The 16,321-nt window shown below is 44.0% G+C and overlaps 1 protein-coding gene across 2 annotated transcripts in view; it reads right to left on the reverse strand.

Annotated features, from left to right (window-relative positions):
- Positions 1-16,321, reverse strand: part of SLC18B1 (solute carrier family 18 member B1) — a 118,354-nt gene that overhangs the window by 20,496 nt on the left and 81,537 nt on the right. The window contains exons 9-10 of one of the 2 annotated variants that reach the window (XM_063441185.1): positions 16,005-16,096; positions 14,976-15,071 (exon numbers count right to left, since the gene is read on the reverse strand). In XM_063441185.1, coding sequence (XP_063297255.1) covers positions 14,976-15,071; positions 16,005-16,096 — 188 coding nt within the window. The remainder of the gene's footprint in view (positions 1-14,975; positions 15,072-16,004; positions 16,097-16,321) is intronic. The other variant, XM_063441186.1, reaches the window with a different exon arrangement.

Raw genomic sequence — 16,321 nt, forward strand, 5'->3', positions numbered from 1 at the left:
GTCTAAGTGGCCCCTTCCAGGGCCTGTGGAAGTTCTACCTGCCCTGTGTCTAATCAGCATTTCCTCCTGGTGGGGCAACACAGGATGATGAGATGTACTGTGGTTAGCGGTCGTGCGGCAATTGGTGTATGATCTTATGCCGGGTTCTGTCCATTGCGGTCCAGTCTGTTTTACCGTCCCATGCGGTGTCTGCTATTAATGGTGTACATATATATAGATGGCGAGCAGATGAGAAAAGGAGGGATAGGAGTGAGAGAGAGTGGGGGATATAAGAGGAGGGGGAGGGAGAATATATAGGTATCTTCGCTGCCTCGGATGGCGTCCCAGCGGCGCCCTCCCCACTTCCCCACGTAGGCAGTGCGCGGCTCCATGCTGTGAGCTGTTCTATTCCTGTGCGGATTCTTTTGGTCACATGGGGAGATCCGATCAGAGGTCTGTGGCCGTGATTCACCCCAATGGGTGGTTCAGTCAGATAGGCTTATTATTCTAGGCAGGTCTCCTATCAATGGCGGGGTGGGCACCCGATGTTGCGGCTGAGATTTGCCTTCCCTGCAAGAGATATAAGCGAGCCAGGGAGTTCAGAGTAGAGTGCATCGTTCGGGGGTTCCCCGTACGTCAGCCATGAGACTTTCCATGCTGTGTATTGTCTCCACGCGATCCATCCATTATTTGACCGTTGGTAAGGCTAGTTTACTCCATTTTGCAGGTATTCACTTTTGCAGCGTTTAAAGGGACACTCCAGTCCCCTCTCCCTCCCACCCCCCATCCCCGGTTGCTGAAGGGGTGAAAACCCCTTCAGTCACTTACCTGAGACCCCCGCCGATGTCCCTCGGCGGTGGTTTCTGCTCGCCGCCGCTCCTCCTCTTCCTTATGTCAGCCGGTGGGAGAGACTGATCCCGCCGGCTGAGGAGACCTAATGCGCATGCGCAGCAATGCCACGCGCATTAGAGCTCTCCATAGGAAAGCATTGAAAATGCTTTCAATGCTTTCCTATGGGGATTTGAGCAACGCTGGAGGTCCTCACACAGCGTGAGGACGTCCAGCGACGCTCTAGCACAGAAAACCTGTGCTATAGAGCAGGAAGTGTCCTCTAGTGACTGTCTATTAGACAGCCACTAGGGGAGGACTTAACCCTGCAAGGTAATTATTGCAGTTTATAAAAAAAAACTGCAATAATTACACTTGCAGGGTTAAGGGTAGTGGGAGTTGGCACCCAGACCACTCCAATGGGCAGAAGTGGTCTGGGTGCCTACAGTGTCTCTTTAAGGGATGTCTCGTTAGGGTTATTTTTTTATAGGTGGAGTAGCATCGGCAGCGGTTGCATCTCTATGTCTGTATCGACTATTTCCTTGATCAAGCTATGTACCCTCTGCCAGAATGGGGCTCTCTCTGGGCAGGACCACCATAGGTTGTCCCCTGTTGCACATCCGCATCTCCAGCATATATCCGAGTGGTCTGGAAACATTCTGTGCAATCGGACCAGGGTTCTCTACCAGTAGGTTATGAGTTTATAGCTGAGCTTTTGTATTTTAGTGTCAACCGTCCCCTGGTGAGCCAATTCATGGATCTTCTCCCACTGGCTATTGGTGAGAGTAACCCCAGTGTCTCTTTCCCACCTCGACATGTAGGCCATTGGTGTCGGTCTGGTAGCCGTCAGGAGTAAAGTGTAGAGGATTGTTATTCCTTGGTTTAAGTGTGTCCTGTGGTGTGGTCTCTGAGGTGCTTGCCTGGCATGGAGCCAAAATGTTGCGCTATTTGGTGGTAGCGCAATTTCTGGAGTCCCGTGAGGTTCCCTCTTCAAGAAGCTCATTAATGGGACTAGGATTACTTTTAAGAACACCTTGGAGTCCAATTCTGGAGGTCCACTGGACCTATGTGACCTTCTTGACACTTTTAGTGGCAGATTCTTTGTGAGTGCAATATTAACCTCTTTTTATATTTTTATTCTGTATGTTTTTTTGTGTTTTCTGTATGTTTTGAAAGTGATTAAAGCTGGAAAATATTTCCATTCCTAACTGGGATTATTGTAATATCAATATTTATCAGGAGATTGAATACCAGTGTATGTATAAAATTTATTTAATTGGAGATTTTACATGCTTTTGTGCAGCACACCAACCTTGCTTGTTGTTTCCGTATATTTGCAATTTGCAGGAAATATGATAAACCAGGGAAGAACACGCTATATTGACAAAACGTTCTAAACTACATAACTCACTTATTCTACAACCTCTTTTTGTTGATTTAAAAATGTCAATGCTCCTCCACTCAGCAAGCTTCCATATATGCATTAGGACTGTCTTAAACCAAAGGCAAAATGGGCAAGTGTCCTGGGACCTGTAGCAGCTGAGCCTTGCACTCTGCGGCAGGATGATCAGGGAAGGGGCTTGCGAAGGGCCCTGTTGTACTATTGGGTTTTGGGCCCCTTTGTGCGTGCCAGCCAACGTATCTTTATAGCTAGAAATTGTGCAGCACCCCCATGGCTTTTGTGAGCTCCAGTGTTTAGAGTGTTGCCTGTGGTTGCAAGGCTTCGAACACCGGAGCTCGCGAGAGCCTTTACATTGGACTATCAGGGAAGCATTAATTAGAGAGTGTATCTTCCACTACCACTGGATTACCAGGAATAAGGATTCCCCCCTCTGTGGCTTAAGGTAAGCCACAGGGAGGGTGGAATAATTATCTATTTTTAAAACTACTTTCCCCTAACCCCTCCACTGCAGCTCATCTCCCTCCTCAAATACAACCCCTTTCTTCTCCCGATCACAGTCCCTCCTCCCACTACAAATATCATATTCTCCAGTAAAGCCCTTCCCTCCCAACTACAGCCTCTATTTAAGCACTACTAGCCCATAAGGACAATGTGGATTCCAAAGTCTTGGTGGGAGTGCCAGTGGTGTAGCCAAGAGGGGAAGGGGGACAGTGGGGCAGCAAGATTCAGCCAGAAAAAGAATTCCTCCCTTCTGAGTGAGACCTGGCAGCAAGTCTGCTCCCCTTTTAGAAATCCCCTCTCCTCCTTAACAGACCCCCTCCATCCTTTTACAGGCCCCCTCCCTCTCTTCGTGCACTCTCACAGTCCCCCTCCCTCCCCTGCACAGACTACCTCTCTTCATCCACCCACAGACACCCTTTCTCCCAGCATACTCAGATCCCCTGCACTGATCCCCTCTCCTCCTTCACAGTCCCCCTTTCTCCCTGCACAGTCTCTCTTTTCTCCCTCCACAGTCCCCCTCCCTGCACAGATCCCCTCATCCCCTGCCCAGTCCCTCTCCAGCACAGAACCCCTCCCTCCCCAGCACAGAACCCCTCCCTCCCCTGCACAGAATCCCTCCCTCCACTGCACAGAATCCCTCCCTCCACTGCACAGAACACCTCTCTCCCATGCACAGAACCCCTCTCTCCCATGCACAGAACCCCTCTCTCCCATGCACAGAACCCCTCTCTCCATGCATCCAGACACCCTCCCTCCCAGCATCCTCACAGACCCCCTTTACAGACCCCCTCTCTCACTGCACAGATTCCCCCCTCCCCTGCACCCTTACAGTCTACCTCTCTCCCCTGCACCCTCACAGTCCCCCTCCCTCCCCTGCACAGACTCTCTCCATGCACCCAGACACCCTCCCTACCAGCCTCCTTACAGAACCCCTTGCACAGATCAACTCCCCCCCTTTCTCCCTCTCTCCATGCATCACAGATCCCCTCTTAAATAAGTGTCAATACAATTGTCAATTTCACCAATAATTCTACACTAGCACTTTATTGGTGAAACTGACAATTGTATTGGAACTTATTCAATGAAAAATCTGTGATGGAAAATATTTTGTATTGGAGTCAAGATTGGGGTGGCAATCTCAGGGACAGTCTTCTCTGTCTCTAGCTTTGCCACTGGGGAGTGCCTATCAGCAGAATCTTGCCCAAGGCCCAATTAATATTAAAGACAGTCCTGATATACATAAATGAGAAAAATAATTTAATCTTTCACTCTCAGAAAACAAAAACAAATGATACAGGATGGCAAAGGCACTCTAATGTACAGCGCACATCATATTGAACTATATAAAGAAGTGTATTACGAGGGCACCGCACACCCATAGATTAGCTTTACCCCAGACTGTTGGATATGCACAAAAGGCAAAGACATTTTCTCCATATCTGCTGAACATGCCTAAACTAAAACCTTTGTGCCAACGGATCCATATACTGTCCAAGATCACTTTAAACATACACATTTAATGTAACCATCAAACAGTATCCTTCTGCCTTCACTTTTCTCCACAAGGCTGTCCTCTCAATTGTTATGACAGCTACCACCTTACAAATGGACTGTTTGTGGAAATCTGAGAAGATCCCCTCCATGACACACACTATCAACTCAAAGCAATGTGAGGTAATAATTGGTGGGACCAACACAATACAAGAAAAGCAGATTGCTATTTGGAATCTTCAAAACACAGCATACATATTCAAACTCTTTTTCCAGAATAAAAAAAAACCTAACAAACCGGGGGGCCTGGCCTAACAGCTCACTTAAATGGTCGTGTGAGCCGTTAGCTCCTGGGAGGAATCCTTCAATATTAGCGATCAGACGATAGTTTCTTGCCACAACCTACAAAAACCGACATCGCTGCTGATCCTGACCACCATGGCTCAAAAGTCGAGCAAAAAAGCAAAGCTAAAGCAGACTAATCTGCAAATTACAGCTCTGACCACGCCGCCGCGGTGAATCCAAGATGGCACCTGGCAACCAAACCTCCCTTCGTCCTGCTTCGATAGGGAGTGACCAGACTTCTATCTCTACAGTACATCCAGCTTCAGAATCCTGCATCCAAAGGATGCTTAATGAGCTGCAAACATCCATGCAGGCGGAATTTGCTAAGCTAGGCAAGGATGTCAAAACCGATATACAAGCGATTGGAGAGTTAACAGCCCAACTTGAAGACAAGGCCAAAGAAATAATAGAGGCCCATAATACACTTGCAGCAGCATACGAGCAAATTGAAATAAAACTGGAGGCTCTCACATAAAAAGTCCCGACCACGAAGACCGAGATCAGCGCAATAATATCCGTTTAAGGGATAACCCGGAGGAGATAAAGCCTTCTGAACTACAGGATTATGCTAGGGCCTTGTTTAAGGCCTTCGTCCCAGACCTCTATGACCAAGATGTGCGCCAAGACCGCATATACTGCCTACCGCAACCAAAATTTCTCTCTCTCTATCTACTACTCAGTGAAAGAGACCATAATGCAAGCTGCACGCAATTCTGAGGTATTCCAGACACAATTTGCAGGGAAAAAGCTCTTTGTAGACCTCTTATCTGCTACCCTGATGAAACGCAAATAATTCATGCCAGTAACCAGAGCACTGAGGGAGGCTGAGGTGCTATATAAGTGTGGCTTTTCTATCCGCCCTTTTATATGGCGCAATGGAGTGGAGAAACAAGCTACTACCCCGGTAGAAGGCGCAAAAATGCTCAGGGAATGGAACATACCCATTATGCTACCAAAACCCGTCCCTTACCCGACAAGGACAGAAGTCTCAAACAAAGATCTGCCACAAGTGGTCAATGGTACATGGCACTAAATTAGCTGTCTCTACCTGTTTTCTCTACAGATTTCCAGGGTTGGCAGAACACTCTATCAACACCAACTCTTCTGTACTGGATATGTGAGCATTTATAATAGAGTTTATTGTCTGATAATTTGTGTTACCTGGCACTTGACTGCCTAGCACTGAATTCCCTATATGTTAATGTCACTCAATTCTATATAGTGATACAGGTATACAAGGGAACAACTTGTAATTGGATATCTAAGACTCGCTGTAACAAGTGTTGCCCCTTTAAAAAGGCACGCAATCCAATTCGACAGCACCATGCAACGATTCATATGTGTGCACTCTACTATACTCGCGCCCCCCCCAATAGGCTCTATGAAGCTGCAAAATTAAATTCACCTACCAGGTGACATACACCTGGCTATCCCTTTGTACATAGTTCTGTTTAATTCTTATGTTTGCTATCTTTTTCCTTTTTTTTCTGTATAATGCTACTTGTCATCAACCATTGGTACGTCAAAAGTCATGTTGGCACTCTCTTAATACTGCTTACTAGACATAAGCAGCAGCCTGACCTGTATTGTGTCTGTTTCCCTAACAACCGTCTAAATCAGTCAGTCGTCTTTGCTATGTGCTTATGGTCCAGACATAATAGTTTTTACTTCCCAGGCCCAGGGGCACATCCAACTTCTCAAAATTCTGTTATAACGTATGAGATTCCTCGATCAGTAATAAAAGTGGCGAATGCCACACTAACCCGCACTGCTTATCTAGGCTGCCCCAGCAGGTCACCAAATGTTCAGCGACAGACTATATTTCAGTATAGCAAACTAGGTTGTATTTGGTTATAACAATCTTCTCCCTCAACGTTAAAGGGTCAAATTCCCTACACAAATGAAGGCTATTAGAAGCCAAAAAAGCTAAAGTTACGATTGCCTTCTACCAGGAAACGCATTTTATGAAAGGTCACCACCCTAAATTTAACTCTAAACATTTTCCCAGTGGATATCATGCCTGCTATAAAACTAAGAAACGGGGAGACTCCACCTTGGTTAGCAAAGATGCTTAATTTACGTTGTTTAAAATATAATTAGTAATAAACAGGGAAGGTTTTTAATATTGCAATGTTATGTGAATAATGAGCCTTTTACTGTGTTTAACCCCTCAAGGACACATGACATGTGTGACATGTCATGATTCCCTTTTATTCCAGAAGTTTGGTCCTTAATGGGTTAATGTATGGGTTACACATGATGGTCAAAAGATGTTCCTGGAGAAAGTTTTTACACTCACACGGACACACAAATTTGGTGACGTGATTATAGGTGGAGACACCAATTTGTTACATGACTGTTCTCTAGACACATTTTTTTCCGAAACAGTAGCTCCCGCCACCTCTAAGAAACAGGATGCTATAGCGGTTTTCTCTATGTGATAGGATTCTATCCCATGACTTTTTAGATGTGTGGCAAATATTCCGCCCCACCGCGGCAGACTAGACGTTCCACAACACGTACACCAGAATAGATTGTTTCTTTACACATTCCTCTCGCATACCAAAAATACAGTCAGCCTGTATTGGTGCAGATATCTAAAGCGTGGCGCGTGGAAGCACTACATTTTGACACCCTCTTTCGCAGGTATGTAAGAATTACTCTAATAACATGACTCACTCTGCCTGGCTACAGGGGTGTGAAGTCAACACCTCATGTGGCCTCAGCGGATCTATGTTTTTTTTTTTAATTTTATTTTTTTCGTTTTTTTTTTCATTTAATTACCTCAATGGGGACTTAACCTTACATAAGCATCCCACATCAATTTTGCGCTCTGTGTAAGTGGATTTGCTCTAATGCTCTTATCAGCCATAGCCTCGTACTCCCAGTTCTTTGAGATTTGTGACATAAGAGCCATGTAGTCTGGTGGTTGGGCTATAAGGGTGTTAGCAGCTATAAGAACGTGGAATATTCATTTCAAGTCTAGTTTTGACCTTCTTTGGTGGTAATAAACAGGGGGCAGTGTTCTGGTTTTAGTTGAAAGGGGGATTTTAACAGCTCTGAGAGTATCCGGCCCACCCAATAGGGTTGTATTAGCGGACAAGTACACCAAGTGTGTAACACAGTTCCAACTGCGTTATGGCACCTCCAACACGTGTTACTTGAGTTCAGATATATATGGGCTAGTTTTTCTGGTACTAAAGTACCAGCGATACTGAATTTTCCACATGGTCTCAAGATGTGAGGCACATGCTGAGTTGCCTTTGTGTGCCGCAAAAGCCTGTGTCTATTGTTGCCTACTAAATGTAGTCTTCAATTCTCTACGCTAGGCCTCAACGAACCCTGTGTCTCCCTCAGATTTGGCAGCTATTAGGTGTTGGTATGCACTTGACAGTACATTTTTAGGGGGGTGTCACGGCAAGGGTGCCCAATTTATTATTGCACTATGGAATATTGTCCTTTAATGTAATTTGTGTAGTGCATTAAGGACATGCCGGCCTGGCAGAGATGGTATTGTCAATGTCAAAAGGAGTTAATTTGATAGTATGGAGGTCAAAAGGGGTAACATTTTGAAACTGGGACCCCCACATAGGTCAGATGACAGAAGGGGTAGTGTGAATGGCATAGCAATGTGAAAAGGATTTTACCATATGGATGTGTATTAATCAAGGCTCGGCAAGGTGTGAGATTCTACACTTTTAAAATCCTAAATGTCTAGCTGCCTCAGCCATTTGGCTGTACTTTGTAATTGATGAGTCAATCTCTGTGATATGTTAATGGCCACAAGCCTGGTTCCAGTACCAAATCCAAAAAAAAAATTACTTACAGAATAATAAAGCCTAATTTTTGCTATATTTGAAATGCGACCAGCACAATCTTCAAATCAAAACAAACATGTGTTGCGTAACTTGACCAGGGAAGGAATTGTGATGTCCGCCATATTGGGTTGCAAGTACGGAATGCGACATATCTATATAATGGAAAAATAAATTCATAGATGCAAGTATTATTTCTGTGGCAGATACATAAGAGAACATAGAGCAAAATGTTTCTGTTTGGATTAATTGGGGTCTAGACACAAGGGGGTGGTCCCTTAGTGTCTCTATAGATACGCCTTAACTCCACCTCTGGGTGAGGCGTGGTAATCCACAGGGTATATCTCTAAAGAAACTGAAGTATACCTGGTACTAGCTTGGGGCCAAAATCTAATTTTGAGTAAGTCACCATCTTCCTTGACGGAGACCCCCTGGGCCGAAGTTTTACTTTGAAAACCTAAGTGAGTAATAGTTTAGAACTTCTGTTGTCTGTTGGTGTAAATAATTTGGTTTTTTATCTATTTTTTTGTATGCACTGTGACTATGTTGTTTGCTTATTATAAATATGTCTTTACTAAGTTCTGCCTTTGTCTGGTTAGGTATCACGTTATCTGAAGAGACTAATTAGTATTTTGCAATTACATAGATATTGTGCTAAATTGTATTTGGTGGGTTATTATTGATTTACCTGGGGGACCAAGGCACCCCATTTATAAATTGTATTGGTGGTGGCAGCGTTAAAATAGTAATAGTTATATTATTATGTGTAGGTGTGGTTGGTGTTAAAGGGGATTTTGTCATTATTTCTGGTCTAGTGCAGACAAATAGAGAGTTTTAACCCTTTCACCACCACAACTACGTCACGCACACTCTTGAAGTAGGGTACGTTTGTGACAGGGGGGTCTTAGACATACATAGTTTCTCAAATTGGGAGAGGAGGTTACCTGAGGTCGGGATGAAACATTTCTTCTGGATATACGACTTTAACTGTAGGTACTGGAAAAGTGTTCTAGAAGGTAAGCTATATTTATTCTAGATAACTGTATAGGATAGCAACTTTGCGTTTTCAAATAAGTGCCATAGGTGGGTGCAACCTTTCGAGGTCCATAGTAAGGAGTCGAAACTGGGTCTGATTTTACCCATGTCACGCATAGGTGTGGCCAGGGATGTCGGTCCGACCATTAACAGCAATCTACGTGTCTAATCCCATAACCCAAACGTCAATTTAGTCGTGGGCCAGGATCGTCAGTAATCTGGGTCTCTCTCTTTTAGGCATCCAAACTAGTAAGCTAAGGCATTAACTTCCTATTTTGACACCAATCTCACCCCTGATTCCACCATCGAAAATATGTGGCTAGCCCACAAAGCAGTCCTTAGACTGCTATGTTTATAGAAAAAAAGGTTAAACCTAGCTGGACCAGGCACCCAGACCACTTAATTAAGCTGAAGTGGTCTGGGTGCCTATAGTGGTCCTTTAAGCCTACAGCAGCCACCCCTCACAGCTCACACACTGCCGCTGTTTTGAAGAGCAGAGCTGCTGCTACGGAGGCCCACTATGGGAGGCTGCAGAGGTTTAATTGGCTGCTGTCTGCAAAGCTCTGCCCCCTTGCTCTAAATCAGCCCTCCCATAACATGACGCATGTCATCAGACCGCAAGGGAGTGGGAAACAAGCTTCCACTCTGAAGGCTGGCTCTAGCTCCTACAGGTAGCCACACCACACATACTACCAGTTACAGTGAGGAATGGTATCATGCAGAAAGGAATTAGTAGCTCTCAGCAACAGGAGATCAGTGTGCATGAGGAGCTACAAGGTCGGATGGTGGATCACCTATGCTGTGTCTCCACGAGTGACTGTGAATGAGTATCTGGGTCTGTGGAAGTGAGTGGGAATCTTGGTGTTTGGAAGTGAGTGGGTATCTGGGTCTGTGACGGAGAGTGGGTATCTGGGTCTGTGACGGAGAGTGGGTATCTGGGTCTGTGACGGAGAGTGGGTATCTGGGTCTGTGACGGAGAGTGGGTATCTGGGTCTGTGACGGAGAGTGGGTATCTGGGTCTGTGACGGAGAGTGGGTATCTGGGTCTGTGACGGAGAGTGGGTATCTGGGTCTGTGACGGAGAGTGGGTATCTGGGTCTGTGACGGAGAGTGGGTATCTGGGTCTGTGAAAGTGAGTGTGCTGTCTGTGTGTGTCAGAGTATAAATGTCTGACTATGAGTGTGCATGTCCTGCATGCATAATTGTAAGTCTGTGTCAGAGTGATTTTGTGTATCTATGAGTGTGACTGTAGGCGTATGTCTGTGAGTGTGTAAGTATCACTGTAAATGTGTGTGTGTATGAGAATATTTCTGATTGTGTTTTTGACTGTAACTGAATGTAATTGTTATGTATATCTCTGTGAATTTATGTTCCTGTGTGACTGAGAGCAGTGTGTGTATGACTGTGTGCCCTTATTTGTGAGTCAGTATTGTGTTACTGTTACACTGTAAGTGTGTAGAGCAGAAGTAGGTGGGAAATATTTTTAAAGGGTGCACACAGGGAACCTGGAAGGGGTTAATTGACATAATTGGTATGGGAAGCTATGTCATGATGTGAATTGAGGAGAAATATGGAATTTTAGTTTGGGAGGGTATAGCAAAGAAATAAGGACTTTTTGGGAGGCATGGAGTAAACCGCAGGCCGATGTGATTATTAATATTGCTTAGGGAGGGGGTTAATTTTTAGGAGGCTGCCACCAGAACCTGTTATTGAGCTAAGCCCAGCCATGTAGGACCTCGCTCATTGGTTAAGAGCTTCAGCTAAGCGCGGTTAGCCAATGAGCAAGCTGATGCGTGGCTGGGCATAGGTCAGTGGCACTAACCAGAGCTTTCTTGTAGGCATTTCCAGCAGCAGGGGAGGTGTTGCATTCCTATCAGTACCCAGTGAACCAGTGTGTGTGGGGAAGCAGGGGTGGGCGGCAAAATCTATTTTAGCCTGTGCAGCCAAAAATCCTTGCACCGGTCCTGCATAACTGATACAAAATCTGACAGCAATGACACACGCCAATGGATCCCTATATAATGTACAAGATGACCCAGCTATAAAAGTACCTTCCACGGAAACCATACAGTCCCTTTTGAAACTTCCCTGTCTGCCTGTGACTGTATGTGTCTGTCTGCATGTGACTGTCTGGGACTATGTGTGTAAATGTCTGCTTGTGATGGTCTACCTGGGACTGTGTGATGCTGCCTGTAACTGTGTGTGTGTGTGTGTGTGTGTGTGTGTGTGTGTGTGTGACTGTCTGCCTGCATCTGTGTGTTTGACTGTGTGCGAGTGACTATGTGTCTGGGACTGTGTGCATGTGGCTGTATTTGACAGTATATGTGTATAATGGTGTATAAATCTGTATGTGTTTGGTAGATAGTGCACTTATTTGGTGTCCTTAAATATTTCAATGCCACATAAGGATAATAAATGAGGGAGGTATCTACTAAACAACTGAAATTAAGAAAAGTGCTGTTTAGTAGATAATTCCCTAATTAGTGCCCTTATGTGAGATTTCCATATTTAAAGATACCAAATTAGTGTGTGGTTTAGCAGATAGCTCCCTTTTTGGTGTCCTTAAATATGGCAATCTCACATAAGGATAGCAAATAGGGGAGTTATCTGATAAACAAAGATCGAAGTTAAGAGGTGTCAGCCAGCCCACAACAAGAAATCTGGGTGGCTAATGAGAATTCTAATCAAATTTGTTGACTGATGCCACGTGCACTGCATGCTGGCATTAGGCAGCCAATGGCAGCACATTACCACATCACCTAGTGAAATGTTTAGTGCCCCCCCCCCCGTTTTGACTGTGGTATCGTATGTGCTTCCCCCCTATATATTGTTCCTAGAGTCGCCACTGTGTCTGCATGTGTGTCTGTGTATCTGCATGTGTGTCAGTGTGTATATGTGCACATATCAAAATCTCGCCAACACTACATACAAATGCATGCCTGCATTCAAACGCCAACACCACATACAAACACACCCCCTACATACACATACCCAATACAAAAACATAAACACAGCTTAGTGCTAAATACATTTTAAAAAATTGTGGTTGTTTTTTACATTTTAAAGTTGGGGGGGAGAAAGGTGCCAAAAATAGGATCGGCCCCGGGGGCCAAATGCTCTAGGTACGCCCCTGTGCTACTCACACATCGAGGCTCATAAAAAAAGTTGATTTATCGGTGATATCTTACACCCTGCCGTCTTCACAAAATATACCCAAGGGTACCAAATGCATGCTGGAAATGTGGCACAGAGGAAGGCAATATGACCCACATCTGGTGGAGATGCCGGGTACCACTGTGGTCTAAGCTCTCTTTCAAGATTTACACAATAGAAATACCAGTCACTATTGAAACTTGCCTGTTTCTCTCATTCCACCCCATGATTACACTGGCTGCAAAACAAATGGCAGCAATGATTATACCTGTTGCCCGCAACCTCATTGCCTGCTTATGGAAACAAACCACCTATCCCACACTTCCCCAACTCCTAAACAAAATCCATCACTATTTGATATATGAAAAGATGTCTGCAGAATCGGTGACTAAATCTGCAAAGACTATGGGAACTTGGAAGCCATGCTTAGACTACAGAGACAGGACCATGACCACCCCAGATGCCATGGGAACCATATCCCAATAGTCCCCTACAAAAATGTTGCCCCGGATCAGACGGACATAAAGCAAGATTCGCTGAGAAAGGTCAAATTCTGACTTTCGAGATACAGTTCATTCTCTGACTGTATCTCGAAAGTATGTCCCCTACACCCCACCCTTTCTCTTTCTGTACCCAAAACCTCCTCCCCTTTTGTTTATTTTCCCTTTCTCTGTTTTTATTATTATTATTCTATTATTTATATAGTGCCATCAGATTCCGTAGTGCTGTAGAATGGGTGGACTAACAGACATGTAATTGTCACCAGACAACTGGACGTACAGGAACAGAGTGGTGGAGGGCCCTGCTCCATGAGCTTACATTCTAGAGGGAATGGGGTATAGTGATACAAAGGGTAAAAGTAGGGGTACGAAGTAGGTTGTTAGAAAAGTATTAATGGAGGGCTTAGTAGGTTTTTGACAGTTGCAAGAGAGGAGTCATGGAGGGTGCGGGATGAAAACCTGCTAACCGTTTAATTGATATGCTTTCTTGAAGAAGTGAGTTATCAATGACTTTTTGAATGAGTGGAGACTGGGTGAAATTTTTATGGAGAAGGGAAGGGAGTTCCACAGAAGGTGTGCAGCCCTGGAAAAGTCTTGGAGGCGAGCGTTAGATGTGAGAGTACGAACAGAGGATATACGTATGTCTTTGGCAGAGCGCAGGGGCCTCGACGGGACATACTTGTGTATTAGGGAGGATAGGTAGGTTGGAGCAGCATTATGTAGGAACTATTAAGCAAGCACAAGAATTTTAAATTGAGCCCTATATCTAACTGGAAGCCAATGCAGGGACTGACAGAGCGGGGAGGCGTAAGAGGTGCGGGCGGACAGCAAAATGAGCCTCGCCGCTGCATTCATTACAGATTGCAGCGGTGCAATCTGGAAACACATAAGACCACTGAGAAGCGTATTGCAGTAGTCCAGGCGAGAGAGAACAAGAGCATCGACCAGCACCTTAGCCGCATCCGGGGTTAAATAGTGGCGGATACGCGCTATGTTTTTGAGATGGAAGCGACAGGATTTGACGTTTGATTGGACATGAGGGGTGAATGAGAGGCTGGAGTAAAAAAGAACACCCAGGCAGCAAGCCTGCGAGGTAGAGGTGATGGTAGCGCCATTGACTTGGAGGGAGACATACACAGGCGTAGTAACACTTGAGGGAGGAAAGACCAGAAGGTCTGAGCAGCCATCCATTTGGAAATCGAAGAGAGGCAGACAGAGACACGAGTCAAGATAGGCGGAGAGAGATCAGGAGAGGACAGGTAGATTTGCATGTCATCCGCATAGAAATGATAATGGAAGCCACAGGAGCTGATGAGTTTACCAAGGGAGGCAGTGTAGATAGAGAACAGTAGAGGATCAAGGACAAAACCTTGGGGGACACCGACAGAGAGTGGTTTGGGGGGGGAAGAGGCAGAGTCAGAGAAAGAAACATTGAAAAAGCGCTGGGAGAGGTAGGAGGAGCACCAGGAGATAGAAGTATCCCGTAGACCAAAATTACGGAGAATGCAAAGATGTTCATGATCAACAGTGTCAAAGGCAGCAGAAAGATCAAGGAGAATTAGGATAGAGTAATGGCCGCGAGATTTAGCAGCAATTAAATCGTTGGATACTTTATGAAATTACAAACACTTCTTGCAAAAAAAAATAAAAAATCTTAACAAACCAACAAAAAACAAAACAAAAAAGTGCTCTCCTGGGGTAATATACATGGAACTCTGTTATATTTCATATAGCTTTGAAACATGCCAAACGTTTCGGAAATAATCACGGATTGCTGTTCTAGGTGGTATCACTAAGAGTCGTCATACTTTATGTAACAATCTCATCCTCACTATGTGTCCTTCTCTATCCCTTATTTTTCACTTTTGTACCCTTTTAGCTTAACCTAGTTTACAAACAATATATATATTTTTGGAGTTATACTTACTATGCACAGGAAAGCATTTCTGGATAGACAGGTAATCCAGACAGTCCAATACAAAAGCCATCCAGAACCAGTATGAAGATAAACAGCCAGAGTTTACTGCAAAATCATAGATGGTTTAAATTGCTAGAATACATATACTGTATATGTGTACAGACTAAATGTTTGTAATGTTTGTATAAAATTCAATTCTGAGATTAAAAGCAGTGACCTGGAGTTTTCCATAGATATTATAGTTGGTGCATTACACAACTGATATCTTGCAAAGTAGAACCTCACTGGAGTTTCTCCAAGTACATAAAGTCATTATGTAAAAGTGATTTTAGTGTCATAAGTTTAACAAAGGGGAAATCTATGTGTTCAGTATACTACATGGGTATAAATAAATATGGCCTGCTGACAGAGTCATACATGCTCCTCTTCCTCCATATTTAGACTGCAGGTATAAAAAACAAAACAAAACAAAACACAACCCACACAAAAAAACAAAAACACCAAGAGACGGCATAATGTGGGGGACAGAGGAGTAAAGGGACTTACAGAAAGATAAAGTCAGGCAGTGTTGAGAGGTATAATTGGAGGGTGAAATATGAAGTAAAAACAGGAAAGTTGGAGAAGACAGACTAACAGAAAACTATCTAGACAGACTCAATGGGAGACAGAAAATGGCCAGACAAAGACAAAAGGACTGAAGGATCAATGATAAAGCGTCGACTGAGAACACAAGATAATATAGAAAAAATACAGACAGAAAGACATAAAATGGAAAGAGGCTAATTGAGAAAGGAATATAAGATGAAGAAAATCAGAAAGAGAATGGTAACATGACAAAAAAAGATAAAATCAGAATAAAACCAGAATCAAAGTCACAGATAAAGTGGTAAAATAGATGGAGACAAGCCACACAGACAAATTATATATAAACATATATATATATATATACACACACACTTTCATGTTGTGCATTCGGGCTTTATGGTGATTTTAACATTCGACCCACCACATTCATTTGACACCCCTGCTATACTATACCTCTCAATGTGAAATATGGGGACAGGCCCCAGCATAAAAAAACATAGTGCTGTTCCTATGCTGCCAACAATGAGAAGCCACTTTCTGAGTGCCTGTTGAGGGGGAAAGGAAAAAAAGGCCTTACAAAATTACACAAATAGAGATACATAAAAAATGTAAAAACATCTTTGCGTATTTCAATGACCTCTTTGTGGAAATAATAGGAGGAGCCAAAACATAAAGTTTAAATGGAATAGTGATAATACAAAACCACAACTGATGATGCTGTTAATTCATATGTAATTATGGATTTCACATCTTGGCTCTAAAGGTATGTC

The sequence above is a fragment of the Pelobates fuscus genome, chromosome 2 (assembly GCF_036172605.1).
Source record: "Pelobates fuscus isolate aPelFus1 chromosome 2, aPelFus1.pri, whole genome shotgun sequence".
NCBI classification, from domain to species: domain Eukaryota; kingdom Metazoa; phylum Chordata; class Amphibia; order Anura; family Pelobatidae; genus Pelobates; species Pelobates fuscus.